This window comes from Piliocolobus tephrosceles, chromosome 4 (genome assembly GCF_002776525.5).
Source record: "Piliocolobus tephrosceles isolate RC106 chromosome 4, ASM277652v3, whole genome shotgun sequence".
Lineage (NCBI taxonomy): Eukaryota > Metazoa > Chordata > Mammalia > Primates > Cercopithecidae > Piliocolobus > Piliocolobus tephrosceles.
Window position 1 is genome coordinate 167823844 of NC_045437.1, and position 23257 is coordinate 167847100.

Sequence of the window (23257 nt, forward strand, 5' to 3'; positions counted from 1 at the left end):
GGTATAATAGTTTAAAAGGTAATACTGGATCAGATAAAGAGATAAGCAAAAAGAGTATCCAGGAACATTCACATGATTATATGGTGACATTTCAAATAAGGATAACCGAATTACTCAAATATAGCATTAGAACATTATTCATTTTGGACAAAATAGAATAGTGAGATCCCAACCATATATCATATACTTGTTAGGATAATCCTAACTACAGTAACAGATAAACTCCCTAAATCTCAGTCACTTCAATACTCATTCATTCTTTGCTCATGTAAAGACTGGATGGACTTGGGAGAATTTGTTGCATGCAATTATTCAGAGAACCTGGCAAACAGAAACTTCACCATCTTGAAAATTCAATCTTGAAAATTGCCCAGTATGTCAATGCCTAGCTGGGAAATAATGGAAGAAGTGTGGAAGATTACCTGGAAAGTTTTGTCAAAATCATGCAATCATTTTACCTATGTTCCACTGGCCAGAATTTGCCTAACTTTATGGAGGCTAGGAAATATTATTTGCCCTGGTGACCAAGAGAAGAAGAAATAGATTCAGTGAACACTTAGCAAGTTTTTAACCTACTATGTCCTTCTGGTTACCAAATATCCTACCACACCTAGAACGTACTCCTCCTTCCTCAACAGAGGCAATTCAAAGTTCCATCCAGTTATTTTAAGCAGCTCAAAGTCCAAGATCTCTGAATGAAGGCATGGTTCTTTCCATCAATTCTGGATACATCTTCTTAAACACCAGTTACAGAAATTTCTCCCCTGCCACCAGGCCCAACATACTAGGGTGAGCAAGGACAAATTTATAATAGAAGCTGCCATTCCCATTAGCGAATATGAGAGATACAGAGGACACACAGTTCTGTTACAGTTATGATATCTCACTAGCAAACATTTTGAAGTCCTCTGATCCAGGAGTAAGGGCATTTCCTTGATTTTAATTTTGCCATCTGGAAGGAAGTACTTGTTCATTGTTTTTCAAAGCACTAGAGTCATCCTCTTGGAGATTCTCTTTTTTTTCATGATTACCATATGCCACATTTGAAATAAATGATGGAGCGTGTACCCTCCTTGGGGGTTTTTAATGGTTTTTGCATCCCACCTCTGCCCTGAACAAGTTTGTGAGTCCCAGAGTACGTTTAATGATAGAACATTCAAAGGGTGATGGAGTCCAGTCTCGCAATTACTTTGGCACCAAAAATAGGCAAATGGCTCTAGTTTTTGAGAGGAGGGTGTTTATTCTATTACATATATTGGTAGCATGTCTTAAAGTTCTTTCCTAAATAAAGTTTTCAAGCATGCCTTGCATTTTCTTTCCTTTTCCTTATGCCTTAAAGACTATCATGTTTGGAAGGAAATTGCACACCCTTACTCAGGTCTGTGCTGGAGCCAGGAGTCTCAGCGGATGTTTGTACACAATCTCCTATCACTTGGGACTGGAAGCAGTGATTTTCCATCCTTTGCTTTTCATTTTTGTTTTGCTTGCAAACTAGTAAATGATTCCCACAGCCCAATACTCACTAATAACATTCCATTTTCCAGTCTTTTTTCCTAGAGCCTACAGGGTTAGGAACCACGTGGCCCACCTTCCAAAAAATTGCAGATGACCATTTTAATAACTGTTTTGTCACTGCATGATATGAATCTCCAGTTTTTCAGCCCTGGGTAGTCATTTTCCACCTGACCCTGTGCCAGACTCTGTATTTTGGACTTTGGGGCTTCTTCCCTATCTCCCCACCCCCATAAGGAGTATCATTTTTCTAGCACCAATTTCTGTATCAGAATAGTGCTACTTGTACTATAACAAAAAATTCCAAACTCTCATTGGTTTAACAAAATGAATGTTTCTTTGATGATCACTTAAGTCCAAATGGCTTAAGTGGAGGAGATTCTTAGTTATTTAGGTTGATGATTGTGATAATTATCCCTTCATCTTAAAAAGGCAGGCATCCATCTGGAGACATAAAAAATGAGTGGGAAATATGAGACTGTATGGGCCACACCTGGAAATGGCTCACATAGTCTTCACCCACGTTCCACTTAAGGATTAAACAATTCCTAAGTCACATGACCCAAACCTAACTTCGAGAGGGGTTGGAAAATGTAGATTAGCTGTATACTAATTGGTTTGATCAAGCAGTTTGTGAATCTCTGCCAGAACACATGGGGGTAAACCCAGATGGATTAAGAGCTACATTCAGGCCAAGCACTGTGGCTCATGCCTATAATCCCAGTACCTTGGGAAATCAGAAGTGGAAGGATCAGTTGAGGCCAGGCGTTTGAGATCAGCCTGGGCAACGTGGTGAGGCTCCATCTCTACCAAAAAAAAAAAGAATACAAAATAAAAACTGGATAGCCAGGTGTGTTAGCATGTGGCTGTAATCCCGGCTACTTAGGAGGATTCCTTGTGCCCAGGAGTCCAAGGCTGCAGTGAGCTATGATTACACCACTGCCCTTCAACGGAGCGACAAAGCGAGACTCTAAAAATAAAAAGAGAAGAGCTACATTTAAACATATACCTATAAAAATACTAGAGGAAAACACAGAATAAGTTGAAGATGGCAAGAATTCTATGGGGAATGGGAGTTTACCCCATCTGCAAGCTACTAAGTTAGCCTGCAACAATTTTAGGGATGCTGGCAGAAGACATGTGATTTCCTGGATTAGAAACAAATAATTTTATTAGTCATGGCAAAAACAATAGGCAGAGTGTGAGCATGATGCTTGTGTCAGTTTCCCCGTTGGGTTGGGGGTCCCTAAGACTCCCCTGAGGCTCAATGATTCACTAGAAAGACTCACAGGAGGCTGGGTGCAGTGGCTCACACCTGTAATCCCAGCATTTTGGGAGGCCGAGGCGGGCAGATCACCTGAGGTCGGGAGTTCGAGACCAGCCTGACCAACACGGAAAAAACCCCATTTCTACTAAAAATACAAAATTAGCCAGGCACGGTGGTGCATGCCTGTAATCTCAGCTACTCAGGAGGCTGAGACAGGAGAATCGCCTGAATCACGCCATTGCCACTCCAGCCTGGGCAACACGAGTGAAACTCCATCTCTTTAAAAAAAAAAAAGAAAAAAGACTCACAGGAGTCAGAAAATGCTGCTATACTCATAGTCATAGTTGATCACAGATTAAATGATATAAATTGTAATCAGCAAAGGGAAAAGGTACATGGGGCAAAATCTAGGACGAAACAGGGGCAAGCTTCCAGGTGTCCTCTCCCAGCTGGGTCGTATGGACACACTCCTAGAAATGATGTGTGAAAACATGTACTAATGTGTCAACCGGGGAAGCTCACATGAGCCTTGGTCCTGAAGGTTTTCATAGAGGGTAAATCACATAGGCGTAAATAACTTACAGGACTGAACTCAGCTACTCCGTCTCTACCCTCCCAGAGAAAGAAATGTTCACCATAAATCGCATTGTTAACATAAACTCTTTGATCAAATCGGTACCACGTTTGCAAAAGGCTCAGAGGTCATCTCCCAGGAGCTGTGCAAGAGCCAGACGCTAAAACAGGCCTTTCTCAGGATGTACTTATTTCTCGCAGCACAATGTGTGACAACTTGTGCTAAGTGTTGCCAACTAGGATGCTCACCTGATCCTTGGTGTCTATGATTTTAATGGGGTGGGGGTGGGTGAGGGGGCAGTCACACAGAAATAAATCACCTGTATGATTGACCTCAGTTACTCAGATTCCAGTCTCCCAGAGCACGGATTGGTACTCACCATCCATCACTTAGATAAAACTAGCTGATCAAGCTGGTATTAGAAGGTCCAAGGCCTTATGCATACAAAAATGCTCTTATCAGGAAGAATTGTTAGTTCAAAGCTCATCTCCCAGGAGCTGACCAAGAAACAATCTGGAAGACAAGCATATCTTGGGAATGTGCAGAGCTTGAGCAACCCTGGCCAGTTGAATTAACCCCTTCCTGTATACTTGTATTCTCCCAAGTCCTATGGAGGAAACACAAAGGAACATTGTTTGATACCTATAGATTCACTGTAGGAGAGGAGTATTGAACTTGACTGATTTTTGTCCTGTAGGAGATGTTACTCATTCCTCAAGCTTGCTCAGTGCAAATAAAATCCTGAAAAATTACCCAGGTAAAAGGTGAACAGGGCTTTGCTCTCTTGGTCTACTTAGCGAGAACCTTCAGGGAGGCTCAAGGCTTACGGCACATTGCATTGTCCAGCAAGGGTAGAATCTCTTAAATAAGATAAAACACAGATGGCAAATTGAAGTGACTGATAAATTTGGTTACATAAAAACACTTACACAGCACAAAAGATACCATAAAGATGAAACTGGGGCATAGGATATAGTAAGCCGGAATGATCATTATTTCCACTCTAAAAGATTCTAACAGAGAAAGTTACAAAGTCATAACATTTCTTGAATCCAACAAAGAGATGAGGTGGTCGGAAAACCAAGCAGCCAGAGATCTAGGGAAGTACAAGCACCTCCTAGGAGCAAGGTTTAAGAGCACTGGCTCACTTGTGACAGAGCACAGAAGGAAAATGGGGTTGCCATAAAGGTAAGAAGTATTTGATTAAAGTTTCTGATGAATTGCTGCAGCTGAACGTGGGCTAACTTGAGACTATGAAGCTCTGAGAGCTGCTGACATAAGGGGAATTGCATCTAATCTTAGGCTCATGGATATGAGCCTACACTGGACACTCAGGAGAAAGATGGGAGACAGGGCAGATAAAACTGTTGAGGATGTAGGCCTGAAAGAGGAGGGGCTGCTGCTGTAGGAAAGATACAAATCTCCACTAGGACCCTTTTTCCCTATTGGAAGCAAACAAACAAACAAAAACTTAAGCCACCGGAAGGACGGACATCAAACACTGTCACTCAGCACACATGTGAAGACTCACTATGACTTGTGAAAGGGTAAAAGAAACAACAACAACAACAACAACAACAAAAACAACAACAAAAACCCTGTATCCCTGGAAAGGAGCAGAAAGCTATCCTGCACCCATACTAATAGATAGATCTCCTAATTGGGAAATGGGCAAGAGACACTCCCGGAAAAGATTTAACAAAGATATAGTGAAGAGTTTTGCTGTCACAAGGAAGAGTGGCAGGATCACTGAGAGTTACAATCCCAAGATTTAGCCATGGTTCTTTAAGTATCAAAACGACAGAAAAACTTTTAAACATCAAGAGCTCAAAAAATTCTTTCTATGAGTCTTGTTTTTTTGTTTTCGAGAAATCTGCTAGAAAATAAACTTTATTCAAACAAAAAAATGACTAGAGAAACCAATTTAGCATTAAATATACTTAATTGCAAATCTAAGATCAAAATTAAGGTCAGAACGGGGTAGAATAATAATAGGTTATATGATAATGCTATTTGTTACGTGCTGTATGTTCCGATGAATAAAAAATGATGCAACTGAAAATGGGAAGAGAAGGTAGATGAAAAGAGGAAAGTAGGAGAAACTCAATAACTGGTATTTAAGTAATAAGTGAAAGTTAAAGAATGTCATTAAAGATGGACAATACAGATTCCAAATAAAAAATGGGGGTGGGGGGTGCCACTAAGGGCATTAAAAAAGCATAAGCAAAAGGATAACAGAAACATAAACCTTCCTAAATACCAAATTTAAGATTTTGTTTTTAAAGGAGAGCACAGTAAACATATTATAACGAGAAACAGACTAAATGTAATAAATATAATAATTACAGCATAAAATAATCTGGCAGAGTTGACAGCAAACATATTCATCTTAACACATGTGAAAGGGCTTACTTCACTTATTAAATGGAAAAGATCTTCATTTTGGTTCATAAAGAACCAACTACATGCTCTATTCAAGAGAAACACCTAAAACAATTATTTAGAAAGGCTAAAAATAGGCTGGGCGCAGTGGCTCACGCCTATAATCCCAGCACCATGGGAGGCCGAGGCGGGTGGATGACCTGAGGTCAGGAGTTCAAGTCCAGCCTGGCCCACATGTTGAAACCCTGTCTCTACTAAAAATATAAAAATTAGCTGGGCATGGTGGCGTGTGCCTGTAATCCCAGCTACTCAGGAGGCTGAGGTAGGAGAATCGCTGGAACCCGGGAGACAGAGGCTGCAGTGAGCCAAGATCGTGCCACTGCACTCCAGCCTGGGCAATGAAGCAAGACTGAGTCTCAGAAAAACAAACAAAAAAAAGACTAAAAATAAAAGAATATGTAAGGTCTTCCAGGCAAATGGAAACAAAAAAGCAGAAGCACTGGCCGGGCGTGGGGGCTCACACCTGTAATCTCAGTGCTTTGGGAGGCTGAAACGGGTGGATTACCAGAGGTCAGATTTTGAGAACAGCCTGGCCAATACGGTGAAACACCATCTCTACTAAAACAATAAAAAAAAAAAAAAAAAAAAAAAAACAGGCATGGTGACAAGCGCCTGTAATTCCAGCTAATGGGGAGGCTGAGGCAGGGAGAACTGCTTGAACCTGAGAGGTGGAGGTTGCAGTGAGCCAAGATGGCACCACTGCACTCCAGTGAGACTTTAATCTCAAAAAAAAGAAAGCAGGAGCACAATACTGATACAATACTGATATTGGATGAAGCAGCAAGCAAAGCAAGCAAACCATTGTAAGGAAAGATTTTTGAACTATTTTTCTCAATCCATTTGTAAAAATGGAATAAACGGATATAAAAAGAGAAACTCATGCATCTGATTACATGGCAGAAATAAATGGCAGAAAAAAAATAACATGATAGAAAAACAACATAAAATAAAGACAATTGACAAATTGGTAAAAATATTTGCAATACATAAAACAGGTAAAGGGCTACTATCCCTAATATATAATAAATGCATCTTAAAAATTAGGGGGAAAAAGAAAAAAAAAACCCTCACCAGTGGAAAAATGGGCAAAAAAATCTAAAAAATTCAAAAAATTGATACAAAAGTGGTCCTTAAACATTAAAAAGTATTCAACTATCCTGCTAAAGAGTGAGCAATACATAGCCAAATTACACAGAGGTAACATTTCTTACCCATCTTACTGTCACAAAGAGGTCATGGGAAAATAGGCCTCTGTCATACGCTGACTGCAGTGGGCATACACATTGGTACAACCTTCTTGGATCTTAGCAATTTTCAGCAAGATCACATACGCGTTTACATTCTGACACAACATTCCCACTTCCAGAAATTTACCCTGAAGGTAGACCTGCAACAACATGAAATACATACTGTTTTTTCATATATTTCCTTTGCAACATTGTTTGTAACTGCAAAATATGAAAATAATCCATATACCCATAGATAGAAGAGTGGTTTAGTAAGTTCTTATACATGTACCCAGTGGAGTAGTATAAGACAATTTTTTAAATGAGGAAGATCTCTATCAACAAATTTGCAGTGATTGCCAGGATTTATTTTAAATGAAAAAGGCAAAGTTCACATAATCATCTAGAGACTGCTAATTTTTGCATAAGAAATAACATGAGATAAGAAAATAGACATATATTTGTTCATCTGTGCAAACAGGAACACAGGAAGCATTTACCAGGGATTAGTGAGACTTACTGTCTACAGGGGATGGGCGGGAATGGGGTGGAAAGAACAAACAATGGGAAAGGGGAGAGTTTCCACTCCTCCGATTATAGTATTTTGTGTAGCTCTCACTTCAGGAACAGTGTTGCCGTTTCACATAAAGCAGAAAACAACAACAACAACAACAGCAACAACAACAACAAAAAAACAAAACTAGCAAGGATGGAGGAAAAAATCATTAAAATAAAATACTGTCAGAACCATATAAACTTCACTACATTTCAAATGAAGTAGTAAATATACTGAAGTGAGGAGGGAAACCAGTATTCACCCAGGGAACTTTATATTATTTTTTAAATTGAGATATGATTAACACAATATTCACCCTTTTAAAGTGCAGTTCATTGGATCTTGTATATTCACAAGGTTGTATAATCAGCACTATCCAATTCCAGAATACATTCATCTTTCTAAAAATAAATGTCAGACTCATTAGCATGCACTCACTATTCTTCCCTCTCCCAGCTCCTAGCGATCACTAATCTATTTTCAGTCTCTATGGATTTACTTATTTTGGACATTGCATATAAGTGGAATCATATTGTGTGTTTGGCTTCTTTGTTAGCGTGATATTCTTAAGGATCATCCGTTCACGCTGTAGTCTGTATCAATACTTCATTCTTTTTTATGCCCGATTCATAGTCCACTGTATGTATAAACCACACTGTTTACTCATCAGATGATGGATGTTTGGGTTGTGTCTTTTTTTTTAGCTATTATGCCATTATGAACATTCACATTCAACTGTTTAAGTGAACATGTTTTCAATTATCTTGGGCATGTATGGCTATGGGTGAAAATTCTGGGTGACGTGAGAGTTTCATCATGCCGATGTTGGTACATCTGATAGTGTCCCACAGGTCTCTGAGAATCTGTTCATTCTTTTTTGGCTTTTCTTCATAATTTCTATCTCATTATTGATATTCTTTTATTTGGTGAGACGTTGTTCTCAGACTTCCTTTTAGCTCTTTAGGCAGTTTACCTTGGCTCTTTGAACACATTTAAAACAGTGTCTTCAATGTCTTTTTTGAGTAAGTCTGAAGTCTGGGCTTCCTTAGGTAATTTCTATTGCTTATTTTCCCCCCATCAGTGCATGGACCGTTCTTGCTTGTTTTTGTGCATGTCTCCTAGGTTTTTGTTGAAAATTGGACATTTTAAATAACATAATGTTACAACTCTATAAATCAGATTGCCTTTCCTTACTAGGTTTTGCTGTTGCTGTATTTTGCTGTTTAGTGACCTTTCTGAACTATGTATGTGCAAAGTCTATATTCTTTGTTGTGTATGAAATATCTGATTCATATGCTTAGTAGCGTGTTAATTAACTGGACAGATTTCCTTCAATGCCTGAAATCAATACTTCTCTTTGTATTGGGGACTCTGTGTGTTGGGGCACACCTTTAATACTTAGCCACAGTTAACAGCTTCTCCTCAGTCTTCGCCTACTTATGCAGTGCCTCAAGGTCAGCCACTGGTGGGAGTTTAGGGCCTTCTCAGCTTTTTCCTGAGTATGTACACAGTTTTATGCATGTACATAATCTCCTTGATTCCAAAAAATAAGTCGTAACTTATCAAAGTCCCTATCTTTTAGTTGTTTAACCTTTCTAACTATTTCTGTGTAAGGTCTACATTCTTTGTTGTGTATGGTCATTGAAATCTCTGATTCATTAAGCTTAGTAGTGTGGTTATTTTGGTTAAAAAGAGTAATAGAAAAAAAGCAATAGAAATTCCCCGAGGGAGCCCAGACTTCAGACTTACTCAAAAAAAGACATTAAAGACGCTATCTTAACTTACTTTTTGGTTAAGTTAGTTTACCCCAACTGTTACTCACTGCCTAAGGTAGTCTTGATGTTTAAAAAAAAAAAATGCCTCTAATTGTTTTTGAAGAACAATCTCTGGGAAAAAGCTTATCTCATTGGGCAAGCTCTAACTCAGATGAAACAAATATGGCATTGCAAGTTAAGTCTTCCAGTGAACCATCGATCAGGTCAAATGATGACAGTTCTCAGGGCAGGTGTCTGAAGAAACTCCAACCCTGTTCTGAACTCCCTCCAGTGGCTGCCAGGCTGATGGTCTGCACTATGATCATGGGCTGTTGGTTTTCACAGCTACCATGAATCTCGGAAGCAGGAGATTAGCATAGGGCAAGGTTTCACAGTGATCTCTGTTCTTATCAAGATTTAGATTCAAGGTTCAAGATTTAGATATTTTTTCTTTAGTAAATACTTCTTGGATTGCTGCAAGCCTTTGGTTAATTCTAGAGTTCTGAAAAGGTTGATTCTGATAGTTTGGACAGTTTTCTTATTGCCTTCATGGAGAGAAAAAAAATTGGATGTTCTTATTCCGCCATTTTAGCTGTTATTACCCCAGGTAACTTTTAAAGAGCTCTAAACAAATATTGAACCCTCTGGCTAGGAGGCTTCTGTTTTGCAGACCTATGACTTAGCAATTCTGAAACTAACTTGTGTACATATTTTAGGGTTGAATTTTCAAAGCTGTAAATATATCCTCAATAATGGTAATCAATTTTCTCACGATTAGACAAAGAACTTACATGTTAAAAGGACACAGGAGACAGCTTGTGGAGGCTTCCATTGGCCAAATTAAGTGGAATTTGAGCATTAAAATTAAGAAGGACTTCAATTTTTGACCGTTATAGAATAACAGGGACTGGATTTGCCCTTCTACATTAAACAACTAGGAAACTGCACAAAGTACACCAAACAGTTTTCAGACAATGGAGAAGAGGTGGCAAAGGATAACCATACCTGACAGAAGAAAAACAAATCAGTTTGAGTGCTCCAAGTATACCAGCTCACTGCCTGAAGTTTCCAAACTACAGTGCAGAGAGAACCCCAAAAGAGCTAAGTGGCCTTACTGAAATTAGAGACAGACTTCAGAGTTCAGAAAAGTCAGTGTGATTAGAATTTGTGAGGCAAAATACCAGAGGAAGGAAATACACAGAAAGAGAAAAAGTGCTCCAAAGATCTGTAGAAGGGTTCTTTCAAGTCTTTAGTAGAAGATCAACCTGGGTGAGGTGTACAAAGAATATACTAAGGTCAGGGAAAAAACTAAACACTAGAAAGGAGTAAGTGGAACTAAGCCTTACACAAGCCCAGGTATAGTTTGTATTCTGACCAGCCATTGCAGAAAGCTTTCCTGATAGATACAGTATCAGGTAGTTTCTAAAATGGTAATGTCTGGTAGTGGAGTCAGACACACCCTAAACTAGGGTTTCTCAACCTTAGCACTGTTAACATTTGGGGCTCTAAAATTCTTTGCATGTGTGTGTATATATTATGGACAACTTAGCAGCATCCCAGGCCTATATCTGCTAGATGTAGCCCCCTCCCACTTCCCACCCTTGACTATTCAAAATGTCTCCAGATGATGTAGACAAATATTCCCTGGGGGGAAAATCACTCCAAGTTGAGAACCAACGCCCTAGACTAATGGCTCTTGTAGACCCATTCTAACAAAGCACAAACCTCGAAATGACCAATCTGATTTTAAGTAACTTCACTGCATCCCAGAACAAAGTCCAACAGAACTTAAAATCTAAGAGCTAACAGCTAACAAAACTCTTCCCTCTTAACTTTTTACCTGGACTCTAACTCACTCCTTCCAGTTGAGGTAAAAGGTCTCGGACAGACCTAGCAGTGTGGAGGACGGTGACCCCAGCTTCACAGTCTGGCAAACTCTGGGGAGGTACAGAGCCATTTTCCTTTTACTTTTTTGTCAGTCTGAAATTATGTCAAAATAAAATGTAAAAGAAAGAAGTTCAAAAACAATGTTTTCATTTGACACAGCAAAAATAATTTTCTCTCTGCATAATCTCTTGAATTTCATTATTCTATTTATCTAAGTTTTTTTTTTTTTTTTTTTTTTTTGAGACAGTCTTACTCTGTCACCCAGGCTGGAGTGCAGTGGTGTGATCTCAGCTCACTGCAACATCCACGTCTCCCAGGTTCAAGCAATTCTCATGCCTCAGCCTTCCGAGTAGTTGGAATTACAGGCGCTGGCCACCACGCCTGGATAATTTTTTGTATTTTTAGTAGAGACAGTGTTTCACCATGTTGGCCAGGCTGGTCTTGAACTCCTTGCCTCTAGCGATCTACCCGCCTCAGCCTCCCAAAGTGCTGGGATTATAGGTACAAGTCACCACGCCCAGCTGAGTTATCTAAATTCTTAAGTTCTTGAAATAAGTAGAAACTCTTGAGAGTTTGTGAATACAGGTTAACCAGATAGATGGCCTTCCCTGTCATTAAAGGAACTAATGTGCAGGAAACATGGATTAGCATTATTCAGTTTACCAAGAACTTCAAAATTTTTCCCAGCATAGCAAAAGGGAAACATTTGAAGGGATTTAAAAAATTCTGTTTTCCTTTTAAATAGCAGTACTGTAATGTATAAAGCAGTCCTTTCCTCAGTGAGTCATCTTACAACTTCTTTGCTTAGCTATCAGTGGAAATGCTCTTTTAATCCAATTGCCTTCAGAATTTGTTCTTAAAAATTAGAATCTACGATTCCTCAAAAATTTTAAAATAAGAATATATAGTCAAAACTAGATAATATACATTCTTGATTTAATGGAAATATTTATATGCAGTGAAACATAAAACCAATTATTGGTTGTATTGCTACATTTAAACAATTTTCTTAAGTAACTAAAATATAATTAAGAATCCCAAAAGTGTCCTAGACAACTATTTTAGAATCAAAAAGTACATGATCACAAGTACGTAAAACAATAATAAAATCAGTATTTATTTATCTGTACATCCATAAGAAAAGTTACTATTTTAGTTTGCTAACAAGAATGCTTTTTAACAAGGGTGATCTGGTTTAAATAGCTATGATTTCCTATGTTTCCATTATTATTTTAAATATACATTGACTTTTTAAGGAAACAACAGAGCTGAACCAGTGAAGCACATTTCATGATAAGCACTAAAGAGAAAATATGGGATCACTAAAATCCCCAAATTACTTCATAAGGGAAACAGTCAGACGGATATTAAAAATCAATTTAAGTACATATTGGATTTGTGAAAGGCTTATGTAAACATAACTTGAATGTACTTAAAAAAAAAAAAAAAAAAGAAATACAAAAACAAACATTCTATAATTCCCGCCAAGAGATTTATTCAAATACGAGTTTAAGTAATAGCTGCAGGGCCTGGGGTGAGAAAGCAGGGCAGGGTAGTGCACGCACCTGCAGCACCAGCCCTTTGGGAGGCAGATCACTTGAGCCCAGGAGTTCAAGGCTGCAGTGAGCCGGGATTGCACTAGTGCACTCTAGCCTGGGCAACGGCAGTGAGACCCTGTCTTAAAAAAAAAATTTTTTTTTTTTTTTTAGATGGAAAAGTTCGCAGAAAGAGGCACTAATCAATCATCAAATGTAATTTTTTTCCCTTGAAACACAGCAATATTAGATTGCTGTTCTTTTCGCCTTCTGCTTGCTTCCCACGAAGGATGAAGAGGCAGCTGCAATTGCTGTTTTGTATTTTCAAGTCTTCTTGGTAGCTTCTTATTAAACTGATTCTTGATCTGAGGCTCATTCTGTGGAAAATCTAGGAGGAGAAAGCAAAAATAATAACAACTAACTATATACCTAAAGAGCATATAGGAGATGTAAATTTCATCTTTTTCAAACCAATATTAAAAAAAGAAGTTTTGTTTTCTTAATGGAATATTGCACAATTTAAAACAAGTCCAACAGGGAATAGTTTGAAGCTGAAAATTTACATACGAGTAGTCAATTTTGATACACATGCTTTCTAACCCTTATAAGTAGATGTTTATTGAGTGCCTCTTAATTTATGCTGTGCTGTCTTATTTATAATAACATTAAGAAAGGAATCACTCCATTGTACTAGCATAGAAGGCAAAAAAGAAGGGCATCTTGTATTTTCAAAGGAACATCATTAGCTTATGATATCTGTGTACATGAAGCAGATGTAGCCAGAAAATTCACATCTTAGCTAAGACACTCCACTGGGTCTGACAATACTGATAGTGTTTACCTATTTTTAAAGGGCTATAAATTGATTCCACTTCCGTCTGTTATTGAACCAAAAATGGTTATTACAAGGTATACTACTAAGTCTACTGAAGAATATAAGACAAAGTTCTTTTTTAGTTGTAACGTTAGTCTCCAGGTATGAAGGTGGCAACTTGTATTCTAGTCCATATAGTATCTTATCACTTTTATATGATTTTGAATCAAGTCTTATTTGGGGAAGATATACTAGCATGAAAAGACAAGAATCAATGCACATTTTAGGTGCTTACAGAACTTAGAAGACGGAATCAGAAAGAAAAAGAGAGACAAGAAACTTAATGTAGACTTACTAATCAGTCCTATGACTATGTAATTTCTCCACGGCAAGTTAGAAATCATTGTCAGAACCCCCCCCCTTTTTAAGATGGAGTCTTGCTCTGTTGCCCAAGCTGGAGTGCAGTGGCGCGATCTTGGCTCACTGCAACCTCCGCTTCCCAGGTTCAAGCAATTCTCCTGCTTCAGCCTCCTGAGTAGCTGGGATTACAGGCGTGTGCCACTACGCCTGGCTAATTTTTGTATTTTTAGTAGAGACATATTGGTCAGGCTGATCTCAAACTCCTGACCTCAGATGATCCACCCGCCTCAGCCTCCCGAAGTGCTGGGGTTACAGGCATGAGCCACCGTGCCCGGCCTGTCAGAGGTCTTTTAAAGACCTCTTTAAGAAAACAAATGCAATAATGTTATATAAACCAGTGCATAGTTTGGGATAATATTTACAAAACATTATCTAGACAGAAATCAAAACAACCTTATCTTATACAAATCACATGTGCTCTAGAAATCTGTTGTAATATTCAAAGAGCGGCTGTAGTGATGACAAGTTTAAAAAGAACCTGTTTCATAAAAACTGAGATTTGAATAAGGCAGTATTTCTAAATGAATGTATTATTTTATATATTACATACAGTTGTATTATGTAAATAAACTGGTAAATATTTTAAGCATACAAGCTAAGCACAAAAAACCCTTTATTTGGATATCCTCATTGTGAAAATGTAGGTATGTCTTATATTTACAGTTATCCTATGTTTGTGAATATATGGTATAAATGGGGCATACTGACACGTTTCTGCCAAATCCTGTATTAACTTCCTTTTAGGCATACAATCAGAATATTTTCCATTCCTGCTGCAGTTAGGTGAGGTCATATGACTAATTGAGTGATGGCCAATAAAATGTGAGTAAAAGGCCTGGACCATAAAAACCTCACATTCCATCTTCCATTACTTCTCAATCACTGATGAATGAAGAGAACTCCTAGGATCCACAGGAGGCAAGAGGCACAAGATAGAATAAAACTCCAAGGAGCAGACAGACTGATGGATGACAAATCAATGAGATTTAGTAGTTACTTGTTATAGCAGGTAGTCTACTATGAATAATACTAAAATTGGTACTCTGAAGTACCATTACAATAACATAAAGATATGGCATTGGCTTAGCAGTTCGCTGGTGGGTAGCAAGGAAACAGATAACTGACAATGAGAAGTAAGTAACCTATGTGCCAAAGAAATAGATAAAACTGTTGTCTGTGATAACTTGGCAAGCAGGCCACAAGCCTATGGAGTTTGCTGTACAAAGGTAACCAGTTGGAAAGAATAAAAAGATCAACGTATTACTGGCTGTCCTTGACAATGTACTACACAAAAGAGAACAGAGAACAGAAAGAATCTAGATATTTGGGAACTTAAGGTTTAGAAAAGCTTTTGACTCCCAAACAGTAACCTGCAAGTCTAAGAAAAGTTTTAAGCAATAAAAGGCCCACAGCAACTCAGCCCTAGAGCAGAGATAAGACTAAATGTATGGCTTTCCCATCCAAACCTGATTAATTCTCAATGCAGTAGATGCTGAATGAGAGTGGGAAGCAGGAAAAACAAAACAAAACACAAACAAACATAAATAAGACAAGTTTGAGAACTAGCTCTAAGAAAGAATTTTCAGTACAGTAACTAGCCCACAGATGGACTGAAGGAAACACAGGTCAGAAATCCATTGAGTTTTTGAGGGAGTGTACAGTGAAAGAAATCACAAGCCTGGGACGGAAAAAACCTCTGCGGAACTTTGTACCATCTTCATCACTTTATATTTGTACCAGTGACTTGGGGCAAACTCCAAAGAGATGTTAACTACCCACCTCAGATGCGGCCATGAAGCAAAGACCCTTCCTAGACAGGGACCATGAAAAACAACGGATAAGGAAGTTCCTCTCAGAGCCTTCATAATCTTTGCTCAGCAGAATTTCAGGCAGTAGACTTGTTGTGTGGCTTCCATTTTTCCCTTAAGCAATTAAGAGTTTTTATTTTCATTACTTGGTCCCTGTTCTGCTACTCGATACATGGTATATCATGGTATGAATTTCTTTTTAGTACAAACGTCACCAAACTTTGAGGAATCTCATCCATGACATTTGATGGAAAGTACTGCATGACCAGTGATCCTGAACTTTGAGCTGGATGCAGTGACTGGATGTGACTTTGGGTTGGCTTCTTTGGGAAGGAGGTAAATGTGCTCTGTGTAGGAGGACAAACGAAATGGGCATCTGGTGATAGAAAGTATGGTCACTGGCAGAAAAAGTTCTGTGTTCACAAAATTCCACTTCCTCTTTTCTCCTAGATATATACTAAGACTGCATTTTTTAGCTCCTTTGTGGCTAGATGGGGTCATGTGACTGAATTCTGGCTAATGATATGTGAGCAAAACTGGTTCTGCTACTTTCAGGCCTGGCTCACAAAAACCTGCAAAATTCTCCATGTACTTAATTCCCTTCTATTGGCAAATGGAGAATATTTGGAACCTGGAGGAGGAAAACGCCAAAAGATGGAAGAAGCCTGATCCTTGAATTACTATGTGGAACACAGCCTCTCTGCTAATTCATCACAGTGGACTGTGATGTGAATGAGAAATGAATGTTTGCTATGTTAAGTTAGTGAAAGTCTAGGGTTGTGTGAGAAGTCACTCTCCGCAAATATATTAAACTTAGATTTGTTATGAATTAATCTGAAAATATTCTGATTATACTCTTGCCTAAGAAAGTAATATACTTGTTATTCAATATTTAATGGCATGGCATTAGTGTTTAGGATCACTAATAATTAAGATATAACTTACATAATTTACTTAAAAATGTGTTGATTTAATTTGAGATAAGTTAAATAGACATAATATTTCCTGATAAATTTTATCTATATTTTTCCCTCTGGCAGGACACAGAAAAAAAGAAAACCAGCAACAAAAAATTATATTGATAATTATAAGATGCTCTGTTAATATTTCTGTGGGTACATAATTCATTCAGATTATACTAAGCAACAACGATTTTTCATTCTTTTACTTTGTTAAAACACAGCTTAATTGCATATGAAGGTTAGGCAACTGTGAATACATACCTAGTGATCTTGTTTTTGGAGCCTGTTCTTTGTAATTTCTGAAAGAAGAAAAACACCATTATGACTTTTTGAAGATAAATCCTCTGATCTTAAGAAAATAACATAACAAAATTGATGATAAAATGAATTCAAAGGGCTACTATACTCCTTAGTCACACCAGCAAACAATAAGATAATTATGAAAGTCCCAGGTTGTGTATCAAACAAAGGTTTGTTAGAATCCAGTGTTACTGCAGACACATGAGGACCTACTTCCCTCACCACCTTTAAAGAGAATTTTGTTTGTAATGGAAAATGTCTTGTCTTGGTTACCTTGCCTTTACTCTTGGGGATTATCTAGATAAAGAATTTCTAAAGCCTCACAGGAAGAATGACTCTCATACAACAAAAATTAAGATTTACATTTTGGCGGGACACAGTGGCTCACAAGGTCAGGAGTTCAACACTAGCCTGGCCAATATGGTGACACCCATTTCTACTTAAAAAAAAAAAAAAAAAAAAAAAGTAGCCAGGTGTGGCACCATGCTCCTATAATCCCAGCTACTCGGCAGGCTGAGGCAGGAGAATCACTTGAACCTGGGAGGCAGAGGTTACAGTTAGCCTAGCCAAGATTGCTCCACTGCACTCCAGCCTGGGTGACAGAGTGAGACTCCGTCTCAAAAAAAAAAAAAAAAAAAAAAAAAAAAAAAAAAAAAAAAGAAAGAAAGAAAAAAGATTTATATATTTTGTGGTAAAGAGATAGTGATATGCCATTTTCAGATGAGGAAAAAAATGTAGCTTTTTGAGGCAAGTTTGGAAAACAGAAGTAAATATTTTAATTATTTCAACACTCCACGTGTTTTTATGTCTTTGCCATACATACTGTGACATTTTTGAAAAATTTTTACATCACATTTTTCCATTTCATTAAAAACTATCCCTGACTTGTAAATATATGCAAGAACAGTTTATAGCTGTTACTGAAGAAATCAGCTAAACATAACCTTTACTCTAAAATGTGAAGATATCCTTTATCAAATTGGAATTACAAATAAAGTTAAACTTACTGGTTTATAACAGAACAACTATGAAAAGTGGTGAGCAACAGAGATGGAGATAGCAACATCACCACATAAAAAGCAGTCTGGAGAAACTCAGTTTAAGGGCAAGCAAAGCAGCCTTACATACTGAAATGGTACTAGACAGTAACATGACTGATGTTTAAAATAATGGGCCTGGGTCATCAAGAAAAAAATACCATATTCTTTTCAGAAGCTTCTGTTTAAAAAGACACGTGAAACATTTTCAAAAGTTTTTCATCCAAAACGATTTCAAAGTTTCAAAGCTTTGATAAATGAAGGAATAAAATTTAAATCAGCTGGCATATTATTTGGCTATAACATCTCATTTTCTGATGAAACTGGACAAATGTGGCATTGCCATATGTGTATCTGTACCTAATATCCCACTATAACCTTGGAGAGGGCCATGTCTAAAAACTGGATGGGTTGTACAAACTAGAATTATAGTTTCTTCATGTATGGACACGTAGATATTTCTAGCTTTTTAAAAAAGAACTAATGATTATTTCAGAACAGAAAAAGAATCTTACCTTCTAGAGCTTTTAGATCCAGATAAAGAGTGGAAAAACACTGATTCTAACTTTCTGGTTTCTATACTTGGCTTGGTTTTGTCATTTCTTGTATCCCCATGAGTTTCACCTGTATCTTCTTTAAGAAACACTTTTTCGAGTGGTTTTTGTTCCTTAACTGAAGAATGACAACTACTTTCCTTCTTTCTTGTCTGTCTGACTTTCCCAATGAAGAAGTCATCACCACTATCACTATCTTCAGACATGGAAGACTGCTTGTAAAACCTTTCTTCTGTGCTATCATCAAAATACTCCTTCTCCTCTTCACATATTTCTTCTCCGCCATCACTGTTACTAGAGAGTGAGCTATCAGATCCTTTGTTTTTTTCAGTTTGACTTAGTGTTTTCAGCTTTGGGTCAGCAGGTGTCTTGTGGGACTCAAGGGAAACTACAGAATCCTTTCCTGAAGGCTTTGATGGAGAATTTGGAATAGTCACTGCTTTAGGTCCATGTTCCATCTTGGCTACTTTTTCCTTTGAATTATGTGTTGGTTTCTTCCTCAGTATTTTGGTTTCTTTGACTTTTTGCTCAATGATAATAGTTCCTTCATGCTGTAAATTACTTCCATTATCATTTGAATACAATGTATTCTTAGAACGATTGTCCTCTGAAGCATTCTTTGATGACTCAACTTCAGCAACATTTTGTCTTGCTTCTTTAAAGGCTTGGACAGCAGCTGCAAGAGAAACAGTGCATGACTCATTTTAGCACTGAAACATATAAAACAGGACTGTTTTAGAACAATATTTTAAAAAATTATTTGAAAAGATTTAAGAGGGCAATTGGAATTGATATTAAATACATATAATGGGTCTGAATTCACAAAGAAATCTTTTGACTTCTTAAAAACCAAACATATGATATGCTCAGATGTATTCATTTTAAATTGTGAAAATGAAAAGAAAATCTTTTCTTCATGTCTTGGAGTTATGAAGAACAGTAAAAACATCACATTATACAAATAAAAGGAAATGGCAACTTTAATTTATATAATAATAATGCATTGAGTATTATAAATTGTGCTTTCATACATAAAAATCAGTATCATGTGACAAAAACATTTCATTTTATAAATATATTTTATAATAAACATATAAAAAATTATGTTCCTAAGTGGGAAAACCAAAAGTAATGAGTTATGTCAATAGTTTTAAAAACTATTCAACTTTATCTCGTATATATTATATATAGAAATATACATATTGCATATTATATGTTCATATATTAGAATTTATTAAACAATACAGATTTGGTTTTTCTTCAGAGATCACACTTTCTGTATTTTCAGACACCTTCCACATTGGTAAATATTTGAAAGAAACTTGCATTTATAATAGAACCTCAAGAGTTAAAATAAGTGAATCACCATTATCCAAAGTCTACAAAGGCATTAAGTACATGGCTTAAAAGTCATTTAATTCATACCTTTTAGCACATCTATCTTTTTCTTCAGAAGAGGATGTACTGCTAGTCTGGCAATTGCTCTTTCAGTTGCAGTAGAATCTGGCTGCAAATTTAAAAATATAATAAACGTATGGAAATAAAATAAAAATGACACCATTGAAAGTGAATAAAATAAAATCTATCATAGTCTTTAAAAATTAGAGTTGGAGAATAGAACTAGTTAATATTCTCCTTAGATAAGTTATCTGTATAATCAAGCCATGCTAAAGACAATGATCATCCTGACAAAAATATTACTGCCTTTGAATAATTAAAATGGTCACTTAATCATTAATAAATATTCTTTGGATACTTAATGTTCCCAGAATTGTGATAAGCATCATGTGTAACATTAAAAAAACCAACTATCAATGAGCTTAAACGATCCAATTAAGAAGACTAAATTAATATCAAAGAATCAAATAACATATTAGTGCTAAACTGGGTGAGACTACTGTAATACTTGAAGTCCCATTTAACAGAGAAATTATCTAATGTTCTATATTTCTATTTTAAATGTCTACTATCACTGACACGTTCTCAGGGCCTAGAACAATAACCAGATCATAGAAAACACGTTATAAATATTTGATGATGACTGAATGGGGACATTATATACAATATTCAATACATTTATAATTGTGGAAAAACCACAACGCCGGCTAATGATTTGAGATGCCATATGAAGGCTGACAACATCTACATTTCGACCTCCAGCTCCCACTGAGCTCTAAGCTGATACATCAAACCACCTAACTTGACATCTATTTGACATCCTCAAAACAGAATTCTGTTTTTTCCTCACTAATCTGCTTCTCCTGTAGCTTTTCCATCTGATTGTATGTAATTTCCATTCTTCTGGTTGCTCAGGCCTAAAACTGTAAGGATTCTTTCCCAATATTTCTCTTTCCCTCAAAACTCACAAGACACTCTGTGGTTTCAAATGTAAAATACATCCAAAACCAGTCACTTCTCATCATTTCTATTCTTACTACCTTTGACTAAATCACCAACACCTTCACCTGGACCAACATAATTAAACTTATACCTGGGCACTCTCCTTTGCAATTTGCTCTCTAAACAGTCAGTTTTCCACATAGCAGCCACGGCAGTTTTTAAAAATGTAATCAAATCATGCTATTTCCATATCTGTTCTTCTTTAAGCTTTATTGCCTTCTGATGCTTAGGCCATACCATTGCAATCTCTTCTCTACCTGGAATACTCTACTCCCAAATATATACACGGCTGATCATCTCACTGTATTCAGGTATCTGCTTAAATGTCATCTCAACTAGCACAACACTTCCCATCACTATTTACTTCACATCACTTACCACTGCACTGCAGTGTAGATGTTTTCATATCTATGAGGCAGAGACTTTGTTTGCCTCATTGCTAAAGATTCAATGCCTAGAACAGTGACTGGTAGGCACCCAATAGATATTTAATAAAGCTAGTGAATAAATTTCACTAGTATGTGAAAGTAAAACAACCAGTTTCAAATGTCTTTATCCTAAATTTACCCTTCATTGTGAATAGTCAAATATAAGGCGTTTCCAACCCAGAATTATAAATGTATGAATACCAAAATAAAAACAAGATGATAGCAGTATGCAAGCTATTCTGTTTAGAGGATTTATATGAGTAATGTCACTCAAAGAATATTTAAATTACACCTGGTGCAAATCCTGTGCCAGGACCACCTGCTATTTAATTATCTTGTGTACTAGGTTGAATAGTGTCCCCTCAAAATTCACATCCACCAGGAAACTCAGAATGTGAACTTATTTGGAAACAAAGTCTTTGCAGATTAAATTATGATGGAATCACAGTGGTTCAGGGTGGTCCTAAGCCCAGTATGTCTGGTTTCCTTATAAGGAGAAGAATATTTAGATACAGGGGCACAGAGAGACACAGTAAAGACTACGTGAACACTAAGGCAAAGATTGGAGTTATCCTGGCATCAGCCACCAGTAACTAAAAGAAGCAGGAAGGTTTCCCCTCTGGAGCTTTCAGAGAAAGTGTGGCCTCACTGACACCTTAACTTCAAGCTTTCACCCTCATCAACTGTGAGAAAATAAATTTACCTTTTTTTGTTGTTGAGATGGAGTCTCGCTCTGTTGCCCAGACTGGAGGTGCAGTAGCATGATCTCGGCTCACTGTAACCTCTGCCTCCCAGGTTCAAGCTATTCTCCTGTCTCAGCCTCCCAAGTGGCTGGGATTACAGGCACCCACCAACACGCTCAGCTAATTTTTGTATTTTTAGTAGACACGGGGTTTCACCACGTTGGCCAGGCTAGTGTTGGACTCCTGACCTTGTGATCCGCCCACCTCAGCCTCCCAAAGTGCTGGGATTACAGGCGTGAGCCACCGCATCTGGCCAATTTACGTAGTTTTAAACCACTCAATTTGTGATACTTTCTTATGGCAGCCTTAGGAAACTGATACACCTCTATTCCGACTATTAGACACAGCTTCTGTTCAACCTTTTCCGAGAAATGTCGTCTACTTATGGACCATTCATTTAAGTATAGCACAAAGTGAACCCGTTTCTTCAACCTGCTGCTGAGTTTCCTGATACAGGAAAGACAGACAGAAGAGAATTTAGGAAGGAAGCCTATTGCTAGTATCCTGAGTCACTTAGTGACAAGCTGGGCTGCTGAAGGCATAGGTCAAACATGCTTACTTGAGTATTAAAATCTAGAATATAGAAACTCCAATGGAAAACATGATTTTCAGGCTAAGAAGACTGAAAACAATACATGAAAATAGTCACGTCAGTATATTGGGTCCTAGAAGATTTCAGATAATAAAACAAGACACCAAATAATAAACTAAAAAGAAAAGATGTACAGATCACAATGGTTTCAGACTTTAATTCTCGAAGTCAAACTATAGAGCAGCTAATGCTTCTAAAATGATGAAGGAAAAGAATTTCCAACCTAGGGAAGAAGAAAAATACTTCTACACAGGCAAAGTTTTTTCAAAAAAATTTATATCCCTTGTACACTTCTGCCCAAGAAGCTACTGGCTCCCCTAAAATAAGGAAGGATACAAGTAATCAGAACGGCATAGGAGACAAGAAACAGAAGACCAGGCAAAAGGAACTTTCCAGTATGATGGTGACAGGAGACTTAGGTTAGGGATACTTGGTGTGTTGAATAT

At 37.4% G+C, this 23257-nt stretch overlaps 1 protein-coding gene and 1 long non-coding RNA gene across 7 annotated transcripts in view; both read right to left on the reverse strand.

Moving 5' to 3' along the window:
- The window catches only part of LOC111530200, a 43767-nt gene extending 32319 nt beyond the window's left edge, over window positions 1–11448 (reverse strand). The window contains exons 1-3 of one of the 2 annotated variants that reach the window (XR_002727733.2): window positions 11172–11448; window positions 7894–7978; window positions 7007–7182 (exon numbers count right to left, since the gene is read on the reverse strand). This is a non-coding gene — a long non-coding RNA (uncharacterized LOC111530200). The remainder of the gene's footprint in view (window positions 1–7006; window positions 7183–7893; window positions 7979–11171) is intronic. The other variant, XR_002727732.2, reaches the window with a different exon arrangement.
- A 689-nt stretch (window positions 11449–12137) lies between these two features.
- SRFBP1 (serum response factor binding protein 1) overlaps window positions 12138–23257 on the reverse strand; it is a 65666-nt gene continuing 54546 nt past the window's right edge. For 3 of the 5 annotated variants that reach the window (XM_023197261.2, XM_023197271.2, XM_026454527.1), the window contains 5 exons: window positions 20074–20155; window positions 18610–19324; window positions 17019–17056; window positions 15767–15909; window positions 12138–13141 (listed from right to left, as the gene is read on the reverse strand). In XM_023197261.2, the coding sequence (XP_023053029.1) occupies window positions 12953–13141; window positions 15767–15909; window positions 17019–17056; window positions 18610–19324; window positions 20074–20155 (1167 nt within the window). In that variant the 3' untranslated portion in view covers window positions 12138–12952. The remainder of the gene's footprint in view (window positions 13142–15766; window positions 15910–17018; window positions 17057–18609; window positions 19325–20073; window positions 20156–23257) is intronic. The other 2 variants (XM_023197288.2, XM_026454528.1) reach the window with 1 other exon arrangement.